Genomic DNA, 20,050 nt, shown 5'->3' on the forward strand with positions numbered 1-20,050 from the left:
AATAGTTTCTGAGACTTCACCTGGTTTAAAAAGTCCTATTTATCTTCATACTTATTTGACGGTTTCTGTGTAACATTCTAGATCACTTTCCTCCTAGTCTGAAGGCATTCTGATTCTTGAATCTGTTCTGTCCCCTACTCTTTCTCGGTGAAAGCTTATATGAGCCTTTCTTTAATCTCCAGGTTCTGAAATTTCACACTGGTGTTCGTCATTGTGAATCTTTTTCACCTGTTGTGCTGGGTACTCATTGGGATCTTTCAAAGTGGAAACTTGTACCCTTCAATTTTGGGAATTTTTAAAAACTTTTTTGTAGATCTCCCTTCATTTTGTGTTTCTTTCATTGGAAGTCTTGCTATTTGGATGTTGACCCTCTTGGATCAATTCCTTTTTTTCCCACCTACTTTGCATATCTTTCTTCTATTCCACTTCCTAGAAGCTTTTTATGGAAAAATTTTCACATTACAAAAGTAAATAATATTGTAGTGAGGCCCTGTGTACCCATCATCATCAGTCATTCAATACCCAATTCAATAATTATCAATCTATAGTTAATATTGTTTCATCTGTATCCCATCCACAGCCCTGTTCTGTGTTACTTTGAAGCAAATCTCAGACATCTATATCATTTCATTTATAAACATTTTAATATATATCTTTAAAATAGTTCTCTTTTTAAAAATATAACCACAATAACTGTTGAACACATTAAACTAACGGTGTTTTAACATCAAATATCAAATGTACAAGTTTCTTATCTCAATATCTTAAACTTTTTTGTTTTTTTATTACTGTTTGAATCAGTAAAGTGCACATATTATGATAGGTTGATATCTCGTAAGTCCCCTTAGTTATCCTGTTCAATATAATAGCCACTAGCCACATGGGGCTATATAAATTGAAATTAATTAAAATTAAATAAAATAAAAATGTAGTTTCCTCAGTTGCATTAGCTACATTTCAAATGCACATATGGCTAGTGGTTACTAGATTGGGTAGTGCAGAAGTAGAACATTTCATTGTAGAAACTTGTATTGGACAGTGCTGATCTGTGGGCTGTCTGAATTTTTTATTAATCTTTGGTTTTCAGCAGCTTGGCTGTTATGTACCCAGGTGTTTTCCTTGTTTTCATCTGGTCTGGGTTCACTGAATTTCTTGGATATGTAAGTTGATAGTTTCTCCCAAATTTGGAGAAATTTTGCCATTATTTCTTCAAATCTTTTTCTGCCCCATTATCTCTTTTCGGTACTTCCATAACTCCAGTTACATGTGTGTTAGACCACTTGATGTTGTCTTTCAGATCATTGAGGCTGTTCTTTTTTTCTCTCTGTTCTTTAGCTCGGGTAATTCCTATTGATCTATCTTTAAGTATACTGACTCTTCTGTAGGCTACAACCTTTTCAAAAATCCATTCAGTATAATTTTCATTTCAGATATTGTACTTTTCAATTCTAGGATTTCCATATGGTTCTTTGCTAAAATTCCCCATCTGCTCACTCAGAAGGACAACTAGAGAACCCTATTTTATAGCCCACTTTCCTCCTTTATCCCACTTGCTCCCTTGGGCCATCTCTTGGACCTAAGGGTATGCTTACTGACCCTCAGGAAAAGTGACCAGTGAAAGCATCTCTAGAAGGCCCTGGAAACAGTGCAGTGCTGTGGCTGTCTAGGAAATTCTGTGTGCTCGAGCTGGGCAGTCTCTTTGGCCCTGTGGATTCTTCTACCCATGGGTTGCAGGGAGGCCACAGAAGAATTAGGGTAAGGCCCTCTACACCATGAGGCCCAGGACAGGAGCTCCAGTTAACCCATCAATGAGGGCAGCTGGAATACTTATGTCAGCACTTTCTTTTTGGTTGGCTTAATTCTTCCAAAAATTACCTTTGACTCTCTTGTTTAGTAAAGGCTTTCTGCCAGTCTTCTGGGACCTAAGTTGGGGAAGAGAGCTGGAGAGTCTACCGTTCAGTATGCGTACATTCACTTAATCTGCCACCCCTCAGCCATGCTTGGCATCCCCTTCAAAGTGCCATCTATTTTATCCTCTCTAAAAGAATCAGCCTTTAGTTTTACGTAGGGGCTACAGGGCTAAGGTAGCTTAGAATGGTGGTGGGGATCTAGGTTTCTAACACCATCTGAATTCTTTTTCTTTTAACATCCACTCCTGTCATTTCCTCTCCATACAGTTTCAGAGGTGCTGTCAGTCTTGAGCCTTTGAGAATTCTGTTGTGTTATTACTAATCCATGTGTTTATTTTTTTCCCCTTCTGCCTTCCCCTCACCCCACTCCGGTTCAAACCATTGTTTCTCACTCTAGTTGTGTAGGACACAGCTTCCTGGTCCATGCTGGTATTATGAGCCTTGCGCTCCCACCAGCTGAGGCAGTTGGTCACCTGTCGTGGGTTGGCTACTCACGGCAACTCTCACAGGCTGCCGGCTGATCACACTGGCCGTCGGCCACTCATGCTGGCTACCGGCCGCTCATGGCGGCACACGGTAGCCCAGGACAGCACACAGCAGCTCAGGCCAACCTCTGGCTGCTCATGGCAGCCCATGAGCCGTTGTTCACAATCTTAGTGGTAGAGGGCACAGCTCACTGGCCGGTGTGGGAATCAAACTGGCGACCTCGGCATTAGGAGCATGGCACTCCAACCACCTGAACCACCAGGCCGGCCCTAATCCATCTGTTTTACAGTTAACCAACGTTTTATTGCTGTTGTAGTTTTTTCTTCCTTATCTTTATGAATTTATGCTTTTAAATATTTGTGTTGAATTACAGCAGAATTTCTTCGAGGAGAAAGAAAATTTAAATGTGGTTTTCAATCTATCTTTACTTGAAAGTGTGATAGCACCTTCATAAAAATTCTTCTTTCCTTCCTTTTATCCTGCTTTTTAGTTAGGAGCCTTAGAGGTGAACCTGTGAATAAAGAATTGGTCTTTTCCTATATATGGTTTTTGTTATTTCTACCTATCGCCCTTAAAGAGCCCACATAACTTGTTCAATAAGAGGATGAACATTAATTAAGGAAAATAAATAATGTCTCTTGGTTTTTCTCTTTGAATGTTTCTTCTAAAACAAGGTAGTATTCATCGGTTCTGTTCATTTAACTGTTGAATGATTAGGCAGGAAGTGTTGAAGATGCTAGTTGCAAAGGACACAATCTTACAATCCTATTTATTCATTTCTTTGAAATCCTGGTCAGCCAAAAGGTTTTGGGGGTTTTTTGCCAGTGTATGGCCCTGAGAAAATTCTGTCCCTTGCAACTCCTACGTTGCAGTCTCAACCTGTGAGAAAATCAGTTGCAGATGGTGCCTGTCCCTGATATTTCGTGTCTTACATATGTCCATTCACACTCAGAAAGCCCACAGCTCTAGCTATTGTACCAGAAAAACTGGTAAATGCTTCCAAACGGAAGACTTTCAGAAGCTTCCACCGAATGAAGCAAACCAGCGTGGCATTTGCTGACTTTTCTTGACTGTTGTGCAAGCCAAACAAGTTTTGTGTTAAAGCTTCCTTTGGTCTTTCCAAGATCCACAGTTGAGCATTTATGGGACCACATGCTGCTTCCATAGAGGCTGAGTCCTCGAAGTGGATCTTCTGGGAACTATAAGAGATTTCCAGGTCAGGCAGATAGATGCAGTGCTGAAAATAATCCCTGTGGACAGGACAGACCTGGAATATTCCATTAGTAATATGTAGGTAATGGAGTCTTGGTTATGAAAGATGAAAACATTTTATCACCCAAGAAAACAAAAGAGAAAATTACTTTCTGTGATTGCTACTTCAAATTTGATATATTTTTCATGTCACATCAAGACTGTAAACATATCCTTTAATCTCAGCTGAGAAATAGAGTATCTTATATACTAGATATTCCTTTTGTTATTAGGTTGTACTTATTGAGAACACCCCTCATCTTTTCTTTTTTGTCAAGGCATCAAGATTCTACTAGGCTATATCTTTTATCTTAATATAACCAGCACTCAACTACTGGCTTCTGGGACTCTTGTAGGAATATGCCTGTTCGTAGCAATTGCCCTGCTTGAATAACCACACATAAGCAGTAGACAAGAGTTCTGTATTCTGATAAGCAGAAGTGGTCTAAGGGAGCATAAACCTGGTCTCAGTGACAGGAGATAGTTTTTCCTGAAACCCAGAATTCAGTTCTCACAACACCCAAGTTTGGGAGCTAGTGCTTTATTAAAAAAAGGCCTGTTGGGGTGGTCGGTTGGCTCAGTTGGTTGGAGCGTGGTAATGATAACACCAAGATTGCCAGTTCAATCAGCATATGGGCCACTGTCAGCTGTGGCCTCCTTTAAAAAAAAAACAACAAAACAAAAAACCCGAAAAAGCCTGTGAGATCAGATTACCCAAGTAACAGAAGCCGATGCTGCCAATCTTGAGCAAATCATAATGAATTTCACAGTGTAGTTCTAAAGTAGTAATAAAAGTGATCTGTTGGTTTTCATCTATAAAAATCCCAGCCATCTTTATATCATGATAGTAAGTTAGCACTTGATGATGAAAAATGGAGTCAGTTTTGTGTTTCTGTATGACAAACGATTGGAAAATAGATTTAACTATGTGGTCTTTATGCAGTAAGGGACTTCACCAAGACTTAATGTACATCATAGGTTGGAAATAAAGGCAACTCACTGGCGTTTTTCTTTTTTCTTTTTTTTTTTTTATTAAATTTATTGGGGTGACAATTGTTAGTAAAGTTACATAGATTTCAGGTGTACAATTCTGTATTACATCGTCTATAAATCCCATTGTGTGTTCACCACCCAGAGTCAGTTCTCCTTCCATCACCATATATTTGATCCCCTTTACCCTCATCACCCACCCCCCACCCCCTTACCCTCTGGTAACCACTAAATTATTGTCTGTGTCTATGAGTTTTTGTTTCTCATTTGTTTGTCTTGTTCTTTTTGGTTTATATACCACATATCAGTGAAATCATTGGGTTCTCTGCTTTTTCTGTCTGACATATTTCACCTAGCATTATACTCTCAAGATGCATCCATGTTGTCACAAATGCTCCTATATCATCTTTCCTTAACGCCGAATAGTATTCCATTGTGTATATATACCACAACTTCTTTATCCATTCATCTATCGAAGGACATTTTGGTTGTTTCCATGTCTTGGCCACCGTAAACAAAGCTGCAATGAACATTGGCGTACACGTGTCTATAGAGAAATGCTTTCAGATTTTTTGGGTAGATACCCAGGAGAGCGATTGCTGGGTCATATGGTAATTCTATTCGTAATTTCTTGAGAAACCTCCACACTGCCTTCCATAACGGCTGCACCAGTCTGCATTCCCACCAACAGTGGATGAGGGTTCCTTTTTCTCCACAGCCTCTCCAACACTTGTTACTATTTGTCTTATTGATGAAAGCCATTCTGACTGGGGTGAGGTGATATCTCATTGTGGTTTTCATTTGCATTTCTCTGATGATTAGCGATGTTGAGCATTTTTTCATATGTCTATTTGACTGGCGTTTTTCTTGAGCTGGATTGAAGCCCACTTGAGAGCTATATCCTTCCCTTATAATGTACACTATTATATTTTGCTGTAGCATCATATTCAATGAGATATGAAAAGAATTAGCTTTATTCAAATTTTTTATGTAGGAATTATGCATAGGCGTCATGGTCTCAAGGTCCATACATTTTGAAAGTAAAACTTGAGAAGAACTTTGAGCTGTGTCAGTGTACAAACATAAAGAATGTAAAATCTCATGGTTGGAAGGGGTAACTTTTAATGTCTGTTTCAAACCCTGTTTCTGATGGAATTTACCCTATATGAGCAGTCACTGGAGTCTCGGCATTTGCCTGAATACTACTAATGATTTACTACTGTAAAATGGCCCATTTTTATCTTCCTAAAACTTGGTTAGGAAGTTATTTATATTGAACTAAAATATGTTTTTGAATTCTATCTGTAGATCCTAGTTTTACAGCTAAGATTTTATAGATAAGTTTCTCTCTGAGCCAGTGCTCACAGGACCTGAAAATCAGTCAGGCAGGCCTATGATGAAAGTATACTCAGTCTGAATTCATTTTCCATTTTATTCCACTTCAGGAAAGCCGAAGTTTATGGAAGGACATTTATTTGTGTGTACTGCAAACAGATGTCAGATTTATTCTAGTTTTAAGAAAAAACAGAAGTAGAAACACTGGTAAATGTACTTAGAATCCATTACAGTTGGAGACAGAGGAAAATAATTATTTGATCATTTTTGAAAAGTGTGTAGATGAATGGTGGTCCTCAGTTTGGTGCTAACATTTCTTCCCAGGAACTACTGAAGGAGTTTAGAAGGCAGGTACTCCAAATATGAAAGCAAAAAACTTCTCAATTTCATAGCTCACGCTGTGCTACTCACAATAATTTCTATCCCGTCTATGTATGACCTGTTTCCCCAGTAAAACTACTCAGAGACAGCATCCTTGCAGTGTCCTGCCCATGTGCCCAGTCACTTTGGCAGCCACATACCCTTCTTTGTCCACATTAAGGTGAGGTAATATACCAGTCAGTACATACTCATAGACACACCTGTGAACCTATTTCATTTCTAATTTGCTGCTAACTGATCTGAGACTGCATGCTGATTATCTGGAACCTACATTAGATTCTAAATCATTTTTACTCCAGGATTTAAAAATGAATAACGTTCACTCACTCTCATTAGTGTGGTCTATTTTTCTATTGCACTTCCGTTGGGCCTTCTGCCCTATGACAAACCAGTCTGGGGTATGGAATATCTAATCACTTTAACTGATAATAGTTTACCAGTTCTATCCTCACTATTTTGTCATTCCGTACAGTATTTTAAGTTCAACAATAAGCCCTACACAGCAAACAGTTCATGTTGTTAATGTAGATAGTATTCTAAGGTACAAGAGCTGTAACCAAGGGCCCACCAGCCAGTCCTAGCAAGATACACAAAGCTGTTGTTAAAGGGAGAAAGAGAGAAATGGATATCTTTAGGTTTAGAGCCTGTACAGATTAGTCAGTATAATACGGCAGGTGGGTTCTATATTGGCAGAAAGAGATCACCTAGACATTTGCTGTGAGTCCTGATTTATTTTGCCTAACATGAAATTATCTTTTAAATCAGGAAGCTTCCTGGAGCAGGAACAGAAGCAGTGTAGCTTAGCATTATTTTCCCTCGACCTGGGTTTCTTGTGAGGCACACAGCTGCCAGTGATTCTCTCCACTTAGCTCTGGTCCTATCAGAGTTGTGACAGCTGCTTGATTCTCGCTATACTACTGCCCAAGTGTGTAGACCACTAATCTGGAAGAACGTGCACTGGTCTTTTTTCTAAGGTGAATAACCAGAATCCTAACAGGGGTCTGCAGAGCCCTGCACGATCTAGCCAGGCCGCCTTACCTCATTGACTCCATCTGCTACTCTCCCACTGATTCCACTCTCGCCACACTGGCTTCCTCACTAATTTTCAAATGGGTTTGAAATGGAGGACCATATTTAAACTAAAGATGGGAGATACTTTTTTGCATTGACTAGGAATGCAGAACTACAGGTAGATTTAGTTAACTCCAGCAGCTAACAGAAAGAGCCACTTCTGCTTGAGTCTCAGATGACATATATCACACAGTTGGAGTCAGTGCCATTAAAAACGTGTCACTCAGAGCCATTCCCCTAGGATCTGTTGACTAGGTGGTGTGGTGCTTGCAATACATCTGAATCATCATTCCTCAAGAGAACTGAATGGAGATGGTTGGCGTCACTGCCTGGTCTTAGCTTGGACCAGCCTGTAAATAATCTTTCTAAAAGCTAAATGGAGAGGAATAATAAAAGAAAAAATATTCTTCAGAGACTTGGAAAGGTCATGAGTGACATCATGGAAGAATAGATGATATACTCTCAAAGGTGAGCTGTGTGCCACTTGCCTTGGTTTTTCTTGTGGCAGTGACTCCTGTGGTTATCTGTGGTGAGAGGTGTGGTGAGAGGCTGTATTTGCTAGAGTTCAGACTGAGTTCATTTCGTACCTTTTTATAGTACTTTGGAGTGCACTGGAACAAGGTTAGAATATTAATTTAGCCTGTTCGTCTACAGCTGTGCCACCATAAAGACACTGCAGCTACCGCAGCAGGCTTCCTATACTATGGAAAGAAACTTAATTGCTGGTTACAGGCTGAAGCTGACAGGCTGCTCTTTCCCCAGAAGCCACTGAAAGTAACTTTAAAAAATCATTATTATTATTAAGCATTTATAGCCTTCTTTTGTGTTTTCCAAGTGCCTCAGAATCATTTCTTTTTGCACCTCCTATTGATGTCCCTGAGAGGCAAGTTAATAACTGTTACGGCCACATGTTTCACGTGACAGACCAGAAGAACCAAAGATTAGGTAATCTCCTTGGTACCATCTGCGATCTGCTTCAGGCATCCGCAAAGCAGCAGCTGAGGTGTGCATTCTGTTCCTTAGCTCTTTAAACCCATTTCTTTACTGCTTGCTTTTAATTTTGGTGTGTGAAGATTATGGCTTTTATACTTTTTTGACTGTAACTTACAATGAGAAATATATTTTACATAGTATACACACACAACACACATAAAACTGAAATACTTTCAGGGAGCATTAGTTACTCTTCACGAGATGCTCTGATATTTTTTATTTTTTTTGTGTGTGTGTGTGCTATTTTCAGCTCACTAAGTAAATTTTTAAGAACCACAATTTTTGGTTGTGACCCACAGTTTTTAAAAACACACTGCTAGGAGGTACTTGAAGCTGAAGAACATACGTGACACATTTTCCTGGAGCACCAGTTTTACTCAAAGGTAAAGGGAAAAACACATTTTCATATTAAAACGTATAGCTGTATTATGGACTAGCATGCAGCTTCAAAGAAATTTTGTTCTTGCAGTGGGCTACTTCATATTATACCCCTAATCCTGGCCCTTGCCCCTGTCTCCACTCCCGAAGATAATATATCCATACTTTCCTCTTCTGTTAAGGGAAAAACACTAGAAAAGACTTGAGAATTACTGTTCTTTTGGAAACTTTAGATCAAGTTCATGTCTTCGCTAAATCTAAATGGTTGTTAGGAACTTTGAGTGGTATATTTTACAATCATTATTGTTGAGTACTTATTCTGTGCCAGTACCAGTTCTAGAAACTGAGAATACAGTAGTGAACAATAGACAATCCCTTCCCTCCTGGAATTTGGAGGTGGGGTAGATGGCACAGGGACACGCTATAAACGAACAGATACGTAAGATAGTATGTCAGGGCAATGGAGAAGAATAAAGCAGAGATGGGGTAGGGAATTGGGGTTGGAGATTGATGGTGTAGTTTTGAAATATGTTGGTCATGGGAGACCTACGTGAAAAGATAATATTTGCTAAACACAAAGACCTAAAGGAGGCTGAGAATGAGCCATGCAGATTTCTGGATGAAGAGAATTCCAGACCAAAACATAACAAATGCAAAAAGCCGTAAGAGAGGAGCATGCCTGGTGGTGGCTTACGTGGGGCTAGGAGTAGCACGTAACGGGCATCACATTCCAGGCAGTTGTAGCTTTGATTTTTGTTCTGAGATGGGAAGTCATTGGAGGTTTGAGCAGAGAAGTATTTATGAGCTGACCTACATTTTAAGATCCCTCTGACTGCTGTGTTGAGAATAGACTGGGGAAGCTAGGTGTTGGGGGTGGGGAGACGAGTGCAGAAGCAGGGAGACCATTAAACAGCTTTGCACTATTCCATTTACTGAGCTTAGAAAGACAGCAGGTTCTATTTAAGGATAAGGAGGAGAAATGGAGAGTTTGGTTTTGGACATGTTCATTTGAGGTATTTGTTATCCAAGTGAAGATACTAAGTAGGCGTTTGGATATATACATGATCATTGACTTCCCATAGGCGAGCAGGTATTGATGTTAAAACTCTTGGAAAATAAACAAAATAAAAAATGGGGAAAAAACTCTTGGAAAATAGTTCTCCAGCTTGTCTGGATTATGTCTTCCTATTCTGTACCTGTTGGGATAGTTTTCAAAAAACAAGGAATTCCCCTCCCTCTGAAGCAATCAATATCATACTCTTTAAGGCGGACTCAGTTCTATTTAAAAGTAACACCATCTGGATTGAAATTGAACTGGCTTCATACTGTGTTTTTCCCTTGATTCTTTTATGCCTTAACTCCCAAGGACTGATTGGCACATCCCTGAAGAATCTCATTTCCTTTGGGTTGTGATCTACTACCTGTATTATTCTTCCTTAGCATATAGATGTTATTTTAGCTCAGTGATTTGAAACTAAAAGAGCCCACGTATCATCCCCTCCCCCACCCCTGCCTCACTGAGTATGAATTTACCCAAGGAGAGACATTACTGATGGGACTGTGTGCTATGCATATGACTGATGTAGAGGTAGAACAAGGATGAGAAACCTGTGTTCCATTCCGTTTGTCCTCTTTCCCTTAATTTCATCCAACAAATATTCATTGAGCCACGAGTATGCTAGTGAAAATGAGAGCCCCTGCACCCAAGGAGCTCATTGTATTGAGTTTTCAAAAAACAAGGTTGAGATGTAAGCAGTTATTTTATGCTGTTGTAGATAGAAGTGTATGCACTGGGTACTTTGGGGAGGGATAAGAGCTTTCCTGACAAATTCAAGCTTAAACTGAACCTTAAGATTAAATAGGTGTTTTTCCAGGCAGCTAAAGCTTCAGGAGAAGGATATATTAAGCACAAAGAACACCACGTAAAAAGGCAGAGCTGTGAATTTCAGTGTTTGGAGAACAAGAAGTAATTTTGATGTGGTCAAAGTTAAGGAATTCGTTTAGAGAGGGAGATCCAGGAGACCTATATACCGTATGTAATGGGCATTATTTTGGTCCATGTTTGGGAGGGGAAAATAAGGATGCACAGTATACTTGGGTAGTACTAAGTCCATATCTATGTAAATGTTTTTAATTATTTTATTTATGCGTATGAGTTACAAGGGTAACTCTAGAAATCAGTAATGATATCCATATGCAAAATAACAGCCTGGGATACGATAATTGCTTTTGTTGAATTTACACCGCACTTGCAGTGACAAGAGTTCTTGGCCTTCTGTGACGCGTAAATGTCATAAATGTGTTACCGGCACATAACATTTCTTGTACCTTGTATCTGTTCTTGTGTTTGTAATGATTTGTTACATAAACTTTCTCATACCACAATATGTTAAAAAAATAAATGTTACAATTCCTTTGTAACACAAAAAACAAGTACCTAAATGTAAGCAAATAAAAATTTGAATTAAAAAATTAAAATGAAAGCTATTTTTACCTGAAAGTTTGGGCCAAAAACGTGGGAGCACATTATACACGGCAAAATATGGTATTCTTAAAATGAACACAGTTCTAGCCAAGAGCAAAAGTTGGAGAGCTGCAAAATGCAGATTTTGAAAAGCTAACGTAAGAGATTCAGCACTTCCTTCCAGTGACCTGTGTGCAGTTGATCCTATAAAGAGATGGTATTTTACCAAGGGCACAGTAGCAAGAAGAATCATTAAATTAAGCTTACGATTTGCTAAGCCTTTTTACTTCTGATCTCTTGTTAGCGTAGTAAGATTTCAGATACGTCTAATTTGGTTATCCTTAATTATGAAAAATTCTGAATAAAACAGAAGATGGTGAAAGATAAAAGGAATTTTTCTTTATTAAACACTTGTTTTAGTACTTACTGTGAGCCAGGCACCATTCTAAGTGCTTTACAAATATTAACTCATTATCCTTTTAAGAACCTATGCATTCAGTACTGTTGTTATCTCCATTCTACAAACAGGAAACTGAGCTGAGTACTACTTGCCCAAAGTCACACAGCTAATAAGTGACAAAGTCAAAATTCGAAATCAGGGTTGTCTGGTCTGGTTCCCAAGTCCTTGTTCTGAACCACCGTGTCTGCTGCCTGTGATTTGGGTGTCCCAACTTCTCAGAATTATCCTAGAACAAGTCCAGGGGTAGTTTTTGGGGTATCCTGAAACCCCTGAAATTGTATGTCAGAATGTTGCAAGTACGTTTTTCAGGAAGAGTGTCCATGACTTTCATCTGTTTATTATAATAAAAGGGTCTTCAGGCAGAATGGTTTCGCACTGCTAACCTAAGGGAGCTTTCCTGTAAGTTAAAGGACACCCAGTGGGAATAAGGATTCCCTCCGAAGAACAAGATACTTACAAGCCGCTTCAGACTTCTTCAGTAACGTTGTTCTAAATTAATTGCTTATCTGGTTAATCTTCCTAGGAACTTTTTCCAAAATAGTATATATGCCAGGTCCCAGAGTTAGAGATTGTTATTCTTTTATAGAGGATAGAGCCCTGGCATGGCATCAGTTTTGAAAAATCTCTCCAGATTATTCTAATATAAGTATTTGGTTAAGTACCGCCAATATTATCCCCTGGAGGACTAGGATTATATTTTCTGTTTTCTTTGCACTCATGTCTCAAATGGTTACGATATAGTCAACATTAATAAATGTTTGAATGAATGGCACATTATGAAATACAACCACATTATATTCAGAGATGATAGTAATGATAATGACTCGCATTTCACGTAAGACCTTTATGTAACCCACTCGGGCCCACCCATCCCACCCCCGTTTTCACGGCTAAATGTCCCGGTACCCTTATCTGAAATACTGTGTTTCACCGAAAATGAGAGCTGGCTGGACAATCAGCTCTAATGCGTCTTTTGGAGCAAAAATTAATATAAGACCCAGTCTTATTTTGCTATAAGACTTTGTATAATATAATATAATTAATATAATACCAGGTCTTATACTAATTTTTTAAAATATTTTTATTTATTTATTTATTTATTTTTTATTGGGGAAGGGGAACAGGACTTTATTGGGGAAAAGTGTGTACTTCCAGGTCTTTTTTCCAAGTCAGGTTGTCCTTTCAATCTTTAGTTGTGGAGGGTGCCGTTCAGCTTCAAGTTGTTGTCCTTTCCATCTTAGTTGTGGAGGGCGCAGCTCAGCTCCAGGTCCAGTTGCCGTTGCTAGTTGCAGCGGGCACAGCCCACCATCCCTTGCGGGACTTGAGGAGTTGAACTGGCAACCTTGTGGTTGGAGAGGATGCGCTCCAACCAACTGAGCCATCCGGGAGCTCAGCGGCAGCTCAGCTCAAGGTGCCGTGTTCAATCTTAGTTGCAGGGGGCACAGCCCACCATCCCTTGCGGGATTCGAGGAATTGAACTGGCAACCTTGTGGTTGAGAGCCCACTGGCCCATATGGGAATCGAACCGGCAGCCTTCGAAGTTAGGAGCATGGAGCTCTACCGCCTGAGCCACCGGGCCAGCCCCTCTTATACTAATTTTTGCTCCAAAAGACGCATTAGAGCTGATTGTCCTGCTAGGTCTTATTTTCGGGGAAACACGGTAAGAGTTCTCTGTCTCTCATTGCTGAATACCAGATTGATTAGAAAATACGTCTTTCCCAGAAGCCCACTCTGGTGTAAATCTTTTGAAATGGTACTCTGATATATACAAAATAATGTCTAAAGTCCTTTTTTCCTGTGGTTGGTTTTTCTGCTTGCATTCATCATTCTCAAGCTTTTTGAGAATCCTGCTCACTCAGCATTTTAGGCATCAGATTATCTGATATAGGTCAGAAACTTCTAGGGGGTTGGTAATTGAAAGGTTAAAAACACAAGTTACAAGGAAAGTAATTTGATGGGTTCTTCTGGGAGAGAGAACAGAAAGACTGTCAAGTAGACATAACTAAATTATGGAGGAGGAAATAAAGGTACTATTGAAGGTGGGGAAGATGAGTTCATAATAAATGTTAAAGAACTAGAAGTACTTTGGAAAGGATATTTGGAGCTCATAGCCAAAGTTTTGACATTTGTCCCAAAAGGAGGAGTGGAGTGGAAATAGTGGTTCTGGTTAGGTACTTTTTTCCCCTTTATTTTCTTAGAGCAAAATGAGGGAGAAATAGGCATGGTTACTGATTATAGAACTTGCCCAGAGAAATGTTTTCCTGCAGTGCCCAGAGCACAAATAGAAAAGTCACTAGTGACAGAAACCAGTGGGAAGTGGTGGTTTAAAGTAATTCTCCTCCTACTCTCCCTTTTTTCAGGATATGGTTCTTATAATCTGCCACAGTAGTCTATCTGTTTCTGAATATATATGCCAATCAGTATTCCTCTTGAATAGAAATACATACTGTAACTTTTAAAAAAATATAAACAGCATGCTCTGAATAGAACAGGTCATGGTAGAATCACAGCTTACCTAAATCAGAAGCTTGTGTTGCGAGAAAACTCAATTATTCATTTGTTCAAAGGTTTTTCCTTCTTATAGTCATCAGATTTACCAGTGTTTTTGACCCACAAGCTTTTACCAACCATAGGACTTGGGAAATAAGATTTTATAAAAGAAACAAATTTAAAACCAGTATCTCAAAAAAGATAAGGGACAATATGACTAGTTACTGTGGAGAAGGGGAAAAAAATCAACATTTAGGGTCAGATAAAAATACATTTGAACCTGGTTCTTCTGTGTACTAGAAATGTGACTCTGGGTCTTTCTGAATCTCAGTTCGTCATCTTTAAAATGAGAGGGCAGTGACACTTTGTTTGGGATAGTAATAATGAGGATTGGCAATAATATTAATAGGTTCTTAGTAAACAGTAGCAGCAGCTGCTATTAATAACCACAGAAACAAAAGAATAACTGAATAGATTATTCTGGGTATGAAACTTGTGCCTTGAATTCATCCCTCCTGGGGCTCCTCCTAGAGAGAGGCAGAATTGCAGATTGTGACAGTGCTCTGCTCTGATTGTGGAAATGAGTTAAGAATGTATTTTGCAGTGTCTGGGCTGGTATGTCTTGATTTGGGGGGTCCTGCATTGTTTAAAAGAGGAGGGAAATAGGGTATATATTTCTAGGCACATAACTATTCTTTCCCTCCTACCTGGCTTCCTGTGATGTTCTAATTTTCCCTGTTACTCTCATGGCAGGTGGCTGTGAAAAACAATATTGATGTCTTCTACTTCAGCTGCCTCATCCCACTCAATGTACTTTTTGTAGAAGATGGTAAAATGGGTGAGTACTTCCTCTTGTCCTTCTGTCACATGCATACCTTTGCCCTTTCCCTGAACGTTAGGCAGAACATAGCCCAGAAATACAAGTTATTTTGAAGATTCAAAAATGGGGTAAAGCTATTCTAAAGCTCTAATAATTGATAATTCTTTATTCACCGGAGTCACAGTTTTTGTGTTGTTTTGGTGTTGGGCTAAATCACAATACCAGTATCTGAATGACCCAGTCACCCTAACATATACAGAGTATAGGCATACCTGGCTTTGTCGCACTTAGCAGACATTGTTTTTCACAAATTGAAGGTCTGTGGCAAGCAAGTCTGTCGACGCCATTTTTCTGACAGCATTTGCTCACTTGTATCTCTGTCACACTTTGGTAGTTCTCACAATATTTCACACTTTTTCATTATAATTATAGTAATTCATAGTAAATCACTAATATTCCCTATATAGTTGTTGGCATTTCTCTCTTCCCTTACTTATGAAACCACCTTCTAATAAAACTAGCTTATATTGGTACATATTAAATCCAATTGGCACTGAATTGATTTGGTTTTTACAGTGGCTCTTGGGGTAGGCAGGACAGATGTACCGTATTTGCCGGCGTATAAGACGATTTTTTGGCCCCGAAAAATATGCCTCCAAGTGGGGGGGTCGTCTTATACGCCAGGTACACTTCAGATAGACTGCCCATAGTGCTTGCCCCGTGCCATAGTGGCCTCCCGATGCCCGCCCACTTCATTCCACATACCGTTCAGGCATCAGCAGCGCTGCTGGGTGTATGCTCGGCTGTTATGCGATTTTGCTGTTATGCGATTTTACCACACTCGCAAAATCGCACACAGCCGAGCATACACCCAGTATGATAGCGCAAAATCGCGAATCGCGATACCATACTGGGTGTATGGTCGGCTGTGTGCGATTTTGCGAGTGTGGTAAATTCGGGTTACCGTATATTTCTTTACATATGCATTGAAGATTCGCGATTTTGCGCTATCATGGTGCCTGTTAGAATGTTGAAGAGCTCGCACTTGCGCACTAGTGAGGTCCCAGGGAGATGCTGATGCAAGGGTGGACCAGACTGCTATAGTGACAGGGCGGGCAAACAGGGAGCAGGGACCAATCAAATCAGGCTTTGTATACAGCCAACAGCCAACCACAATACTGCACCATTGTACAGTACAGCATAGAAAATGTCGACCAGTCAAACCCCTATCATCCCTATCATGGCACCAGCCAAAAGAAAGAAGTATGATGCAAATTTTAAACTGAAAGTTATTTGGTGTGTGGAAGGTGTGTGGAAGAGGGGGTAGTCTTATACGGCGAGTATATAACAAACTCTGTATTTTGAGTGGAAATGTTAGGGGGTCGTCTTATACGCCCAGTCGTCTTATACGCCGGCAAATACGGTAATTATATATGGTGAAATTAGGATCAGAAAGGTTACAAACTTACCCAAAGTTGCCAAATAGGAAAACAGTAGAGCCAAAACTAAGCCCTAGCTGTAAACTCTTTTCCAGTGTATCTTAGTGCTGCTGATGAGGGATTAATTGACCTGGAGTATAGCACCTCTGTGTAGCTCAGAACTGGCTCTAGTCACAGGCAACCCCTGGCTGTATTGCAAGAGCTGAACTCCAAAGGAGAAATGGTGCAAGGCATCAGAAATCAGAATATTCACAGATTATGCTCATCCTTCCTTTCCCTATGCGTCCCCATACAGAGCGCCAGGTCTTCCTTGCAACTTGGAAGGACATTCCCAATGAAAATGAACTTCAGTTTCAGATCAAGGAGTGTCATTTAAATGCTGGTGAGTAATGACTCTACATTTCCTTTTCATCTTAGTAAATTCAAATTAGATATTTGGAAATTTTGTCTTACCTCTTTTTACATCTGCCTTGTTTCTAGTGGGTATATGATGGGTATATTATTTCACAGGCTTCTCTTTAAAAACTTGGGATGTTTTGATGTAGGTACTAGATGATTTACAAGCCAGCAGATTTGAGAAATGAACTAGAATGGTGCCATCTTCCCAATTCTTCAGTAGTTGAACATGTGTCTGTGATGTGACTTGCACATCCTGTAGTCATCATATGATTGAAGTGACACTTGAAGATGTGCATTCTCCCAAGAATTAAAAGGACAATTTTTCCTTTTGAATCTATCTTCAGGATTGGATGAAAGGTGACTCTGACATCCTTATTTGGCATCTTTTGCTATTAAACAAGAATACTAGTAAACTACTAGTTGGTACTAATGAGTAAAGACTAGTTGGTAACCTTTTTCTTTCTTGCCTTGTATCAGCTCTTTCATGATACTGTCCTCTTTAATCATCATGAAAAAGCCCCAGACCCTTTGTAGTTATTTTTATTACTATAATAGAGTATCAAAGAGGTAACAGAAGAGGAGAAACAATAGCAGCTATCAGTCCCTAGGGCTTTGTTTCACCAAAGTTCCTCAGGAGTGGAAGGAGCCCTAAGCTGTTCAGAGGCCTACGTTTGTCCCAGGTGTTCTCTCTCTCTCTCTCTCTTTCTCTCTCTCTCTCTCATGTAAGTACAAGGCTTTGAGTTTGAATGAAAGTGAGCCTTGTTTATACCTCGTCTTTCTTCATTTATCCGTCATTTCATCATTTCTTCCTCCATATGCTATTGGTTCTCATAAGGGTTTCCCACATGCTGCCATCCCATTGTAGCCACAGTGTGGAACTGAGAGAGAGACAGTGTGGCAGTGCATGGAGAGAGAAAAAACTCACTGTTTTCTCTCCGACTTTTAAATTTTAGTTTTTTGCGCTCTATGATGTACTTATCCTGTTTAGACAAATCTTTTCTCATAGGGCTTCTCCTGTGCCCTTGGAGAGGTGAGGGAGGAGATGTCTTCTGTAATTTCCATTGTAATAACTAGTTAGTATTCTCTTCAGGAATACCACATATCTGCCTTCTTTCTAATAAATTCTTGTTCTAAGTTTCTCACTCTGACTGATTATGTATTTATTAAACAAAACTATAGAGTTTTTGTTGGTTTTTCACACAAAAAATACTCAAATTGAGCTTTTTTGTGTGCCATATTCTAGGTAGATGCCAGGGTTATCGGTCCCTCTGTGAGGCTCAGTGGTCCGTTACCACAAACCTCATTTGATGAGTGTGGGAGGTTGGGCAGCTCTGCACAGTATAATAAGCTCAGGAATAAGTTCAGGAAGCTCGTCAGGTCCACATTGGCTACGAATGGTGACAACCAGAGCAGATCCTGTAAAGAGAAGCAGCTTCTGTACCCAGCTTGGAACAGACGAGGCCCTTTGTTATAAGTCACCTTGTGGTAGTGGGTCCTATGGTATCATTTCATATATTATGCTCCTGAGGACACTTGTTTCTTAAAAAAATGGATTCTGTGGTCAAAGTTGAAAAATACAGTGTGTGGTGTGCCTCTTAGAGATTGCCGTTGCACATTAGCACCCTAAAAGCTGCAGTCCTTCATTGCAGAACTCTGTTTCACTCAATGTTAACGGAATTTCTTTGTGGAATTTAAAATTAGAAAATGCCGGGGCTGGCCCGGTGGCTCAGGCGGTTAGAGCTCCATGCTCCTAACTCTGAAGGATGCCAGTTTGATTCCCACATGGGCCAGTGGGCTCTCAACCACAAGGTTGCCAGTTCGATTCCTCGATTCCTGCAAGGGATAGTGGGCTCCGCCCCCTTCAACTAAGATTGAACACAGCACCTTGAGCTGAGCTGCCTCCCGGATGGCTCAGTTGGTTGGAGCACATCCTCTCAACCACAAGGTTGCCTGTTTGACTCCCACAAGGGATGGTGTGCAGCGCCCCCTGCAACTAGCAAGGGCAACTGGACCTGGAGCTGGGCTGTGCCCTCCACAACTAAGACTGAAAGGACAACAACTTGACTTGGAAAAAAGGCCTGGAAGTACACACTGTTCCCCAATAAAGTCCTGTTCCCCTTCCCCAATAAAATCTTTAAAAAAAAAATTAGAAAATGCCTATTATTAACATCTTATGGAACACCAGTATTCCTTCAACAAATCTGGAAAACACTGGCCTATAGAGACACAGAAAAAGGCCTGAGTAATTGAAAAGAAGGTTTGGTGTCAGACATCCAATATGAAAGGGACATACTTAACAAAACAAAACAAAACAAAAACAAACAATGGAAGTTGGATAACTGAGGGCTTTAATGTGACCTGCCAAAATAATAGAAAAGATCCCCCTGCTTCCAGGTTGGAGTTGTGAACCTCATTGCACCTTGGTGTACGTTTATAATCTTGCCAAGGCAGTGTCTGGCCTTTCTCCCAGTGGGGCTCTTTTCTCTGATGTAGCCTAGAACAGTTTCTCAGAGCAAATTCCGTTTTGATCAATTCTGCCATGGCTTCATGCCAGTTCCTCCTTGCCTTGGGTGCTCCAAATACCAACGAGTGGGTTTTCCAGTGACACACTGCTCTGTGACGGTGCAGCACATGGAGCAGCAGAACCAGCCACTTCATTTTCTCCAGGAGCCCAAGGCCATCATTTTCCCACACTAAATCACTGCTAATCTTGCAAGACCACTTCCTATAACTAACTAATCCTTTCTGGCTTTTCCTCCGCCTGCACCCCAAGGTCAGGAGTGCCCTGGCCTTTACATTTCCTTCCAGTCTCAAAGGCTCTATTAACATGAACATTTCCAAGATTAGTGCCTTCTGATTCAACACCCTGGATCTAACTGAAAGCTAAAAATACCATCCTTTCCAGCTGATCTGCCCTAATCACAATAGCACCAACACTTTAAATAGCTTTTCTGTGCCAGAGTAGACATTTGACAGATGGAAGTAACATTCCTGAGGGCGATGGGAAGTCACAGGCTTAAAGGACTTACAGCCTAGCTTGAGCTTTTACTTTTGCTCTTCCATTACTTTCTAGAGAAGAAAGAAGAAACCCTCTTCCCAAGCCTTAATAATTAATCAGATCTTGATAGAAAGGTATGTGTGATAGGAGTGCTTGTGGTGCCACTAGTTGTGTAAATACTAGAA

The 20,050-nt window shown here is 40.1% G+C and overlaps 1 protein-coding gene across 12 annotated transcripts in view; it reads left to right on the top strand.

The window, feature by feature from the left end:
- The window catches only part of AP2B1 (adaptor related protein complex 2 subunit beta 1), a 112,379-nt gene that overhangs the window by 80,506 nt on the left and 11,823 nt on the right, over nt 1-20,050 (top strand). For all 12 annotated transcript variants that reach the window (XM_081027433.1, XM_081027429.1, XM_081027439.1 and 9 more), the window contains 2 exons: nt 14,963-15,047; nt 16,764-16,850. In XM_081027433.1, the coding sequence (XP_080883559.1) occupies nt 14,963-15,047; nt 16,764-16,850 (172 nt within the window). The remainder of the gene's footprint in view (nt 1-14,962; nt 15,048-16,763; nt 16,851-20,050) is intronic.

Source organism: Rhinolophus hipposideros (assembly GCF_964194185.1).
Source record: "Rhinolophus hipposideros genome assembly, chromosome: 20".
NCBI lineage: Eukaryota > Metazoa > Chordata > Mammalia > Chiroptera > Rhinolophidae > Rhinolophus > Rhinolophus hipposideros.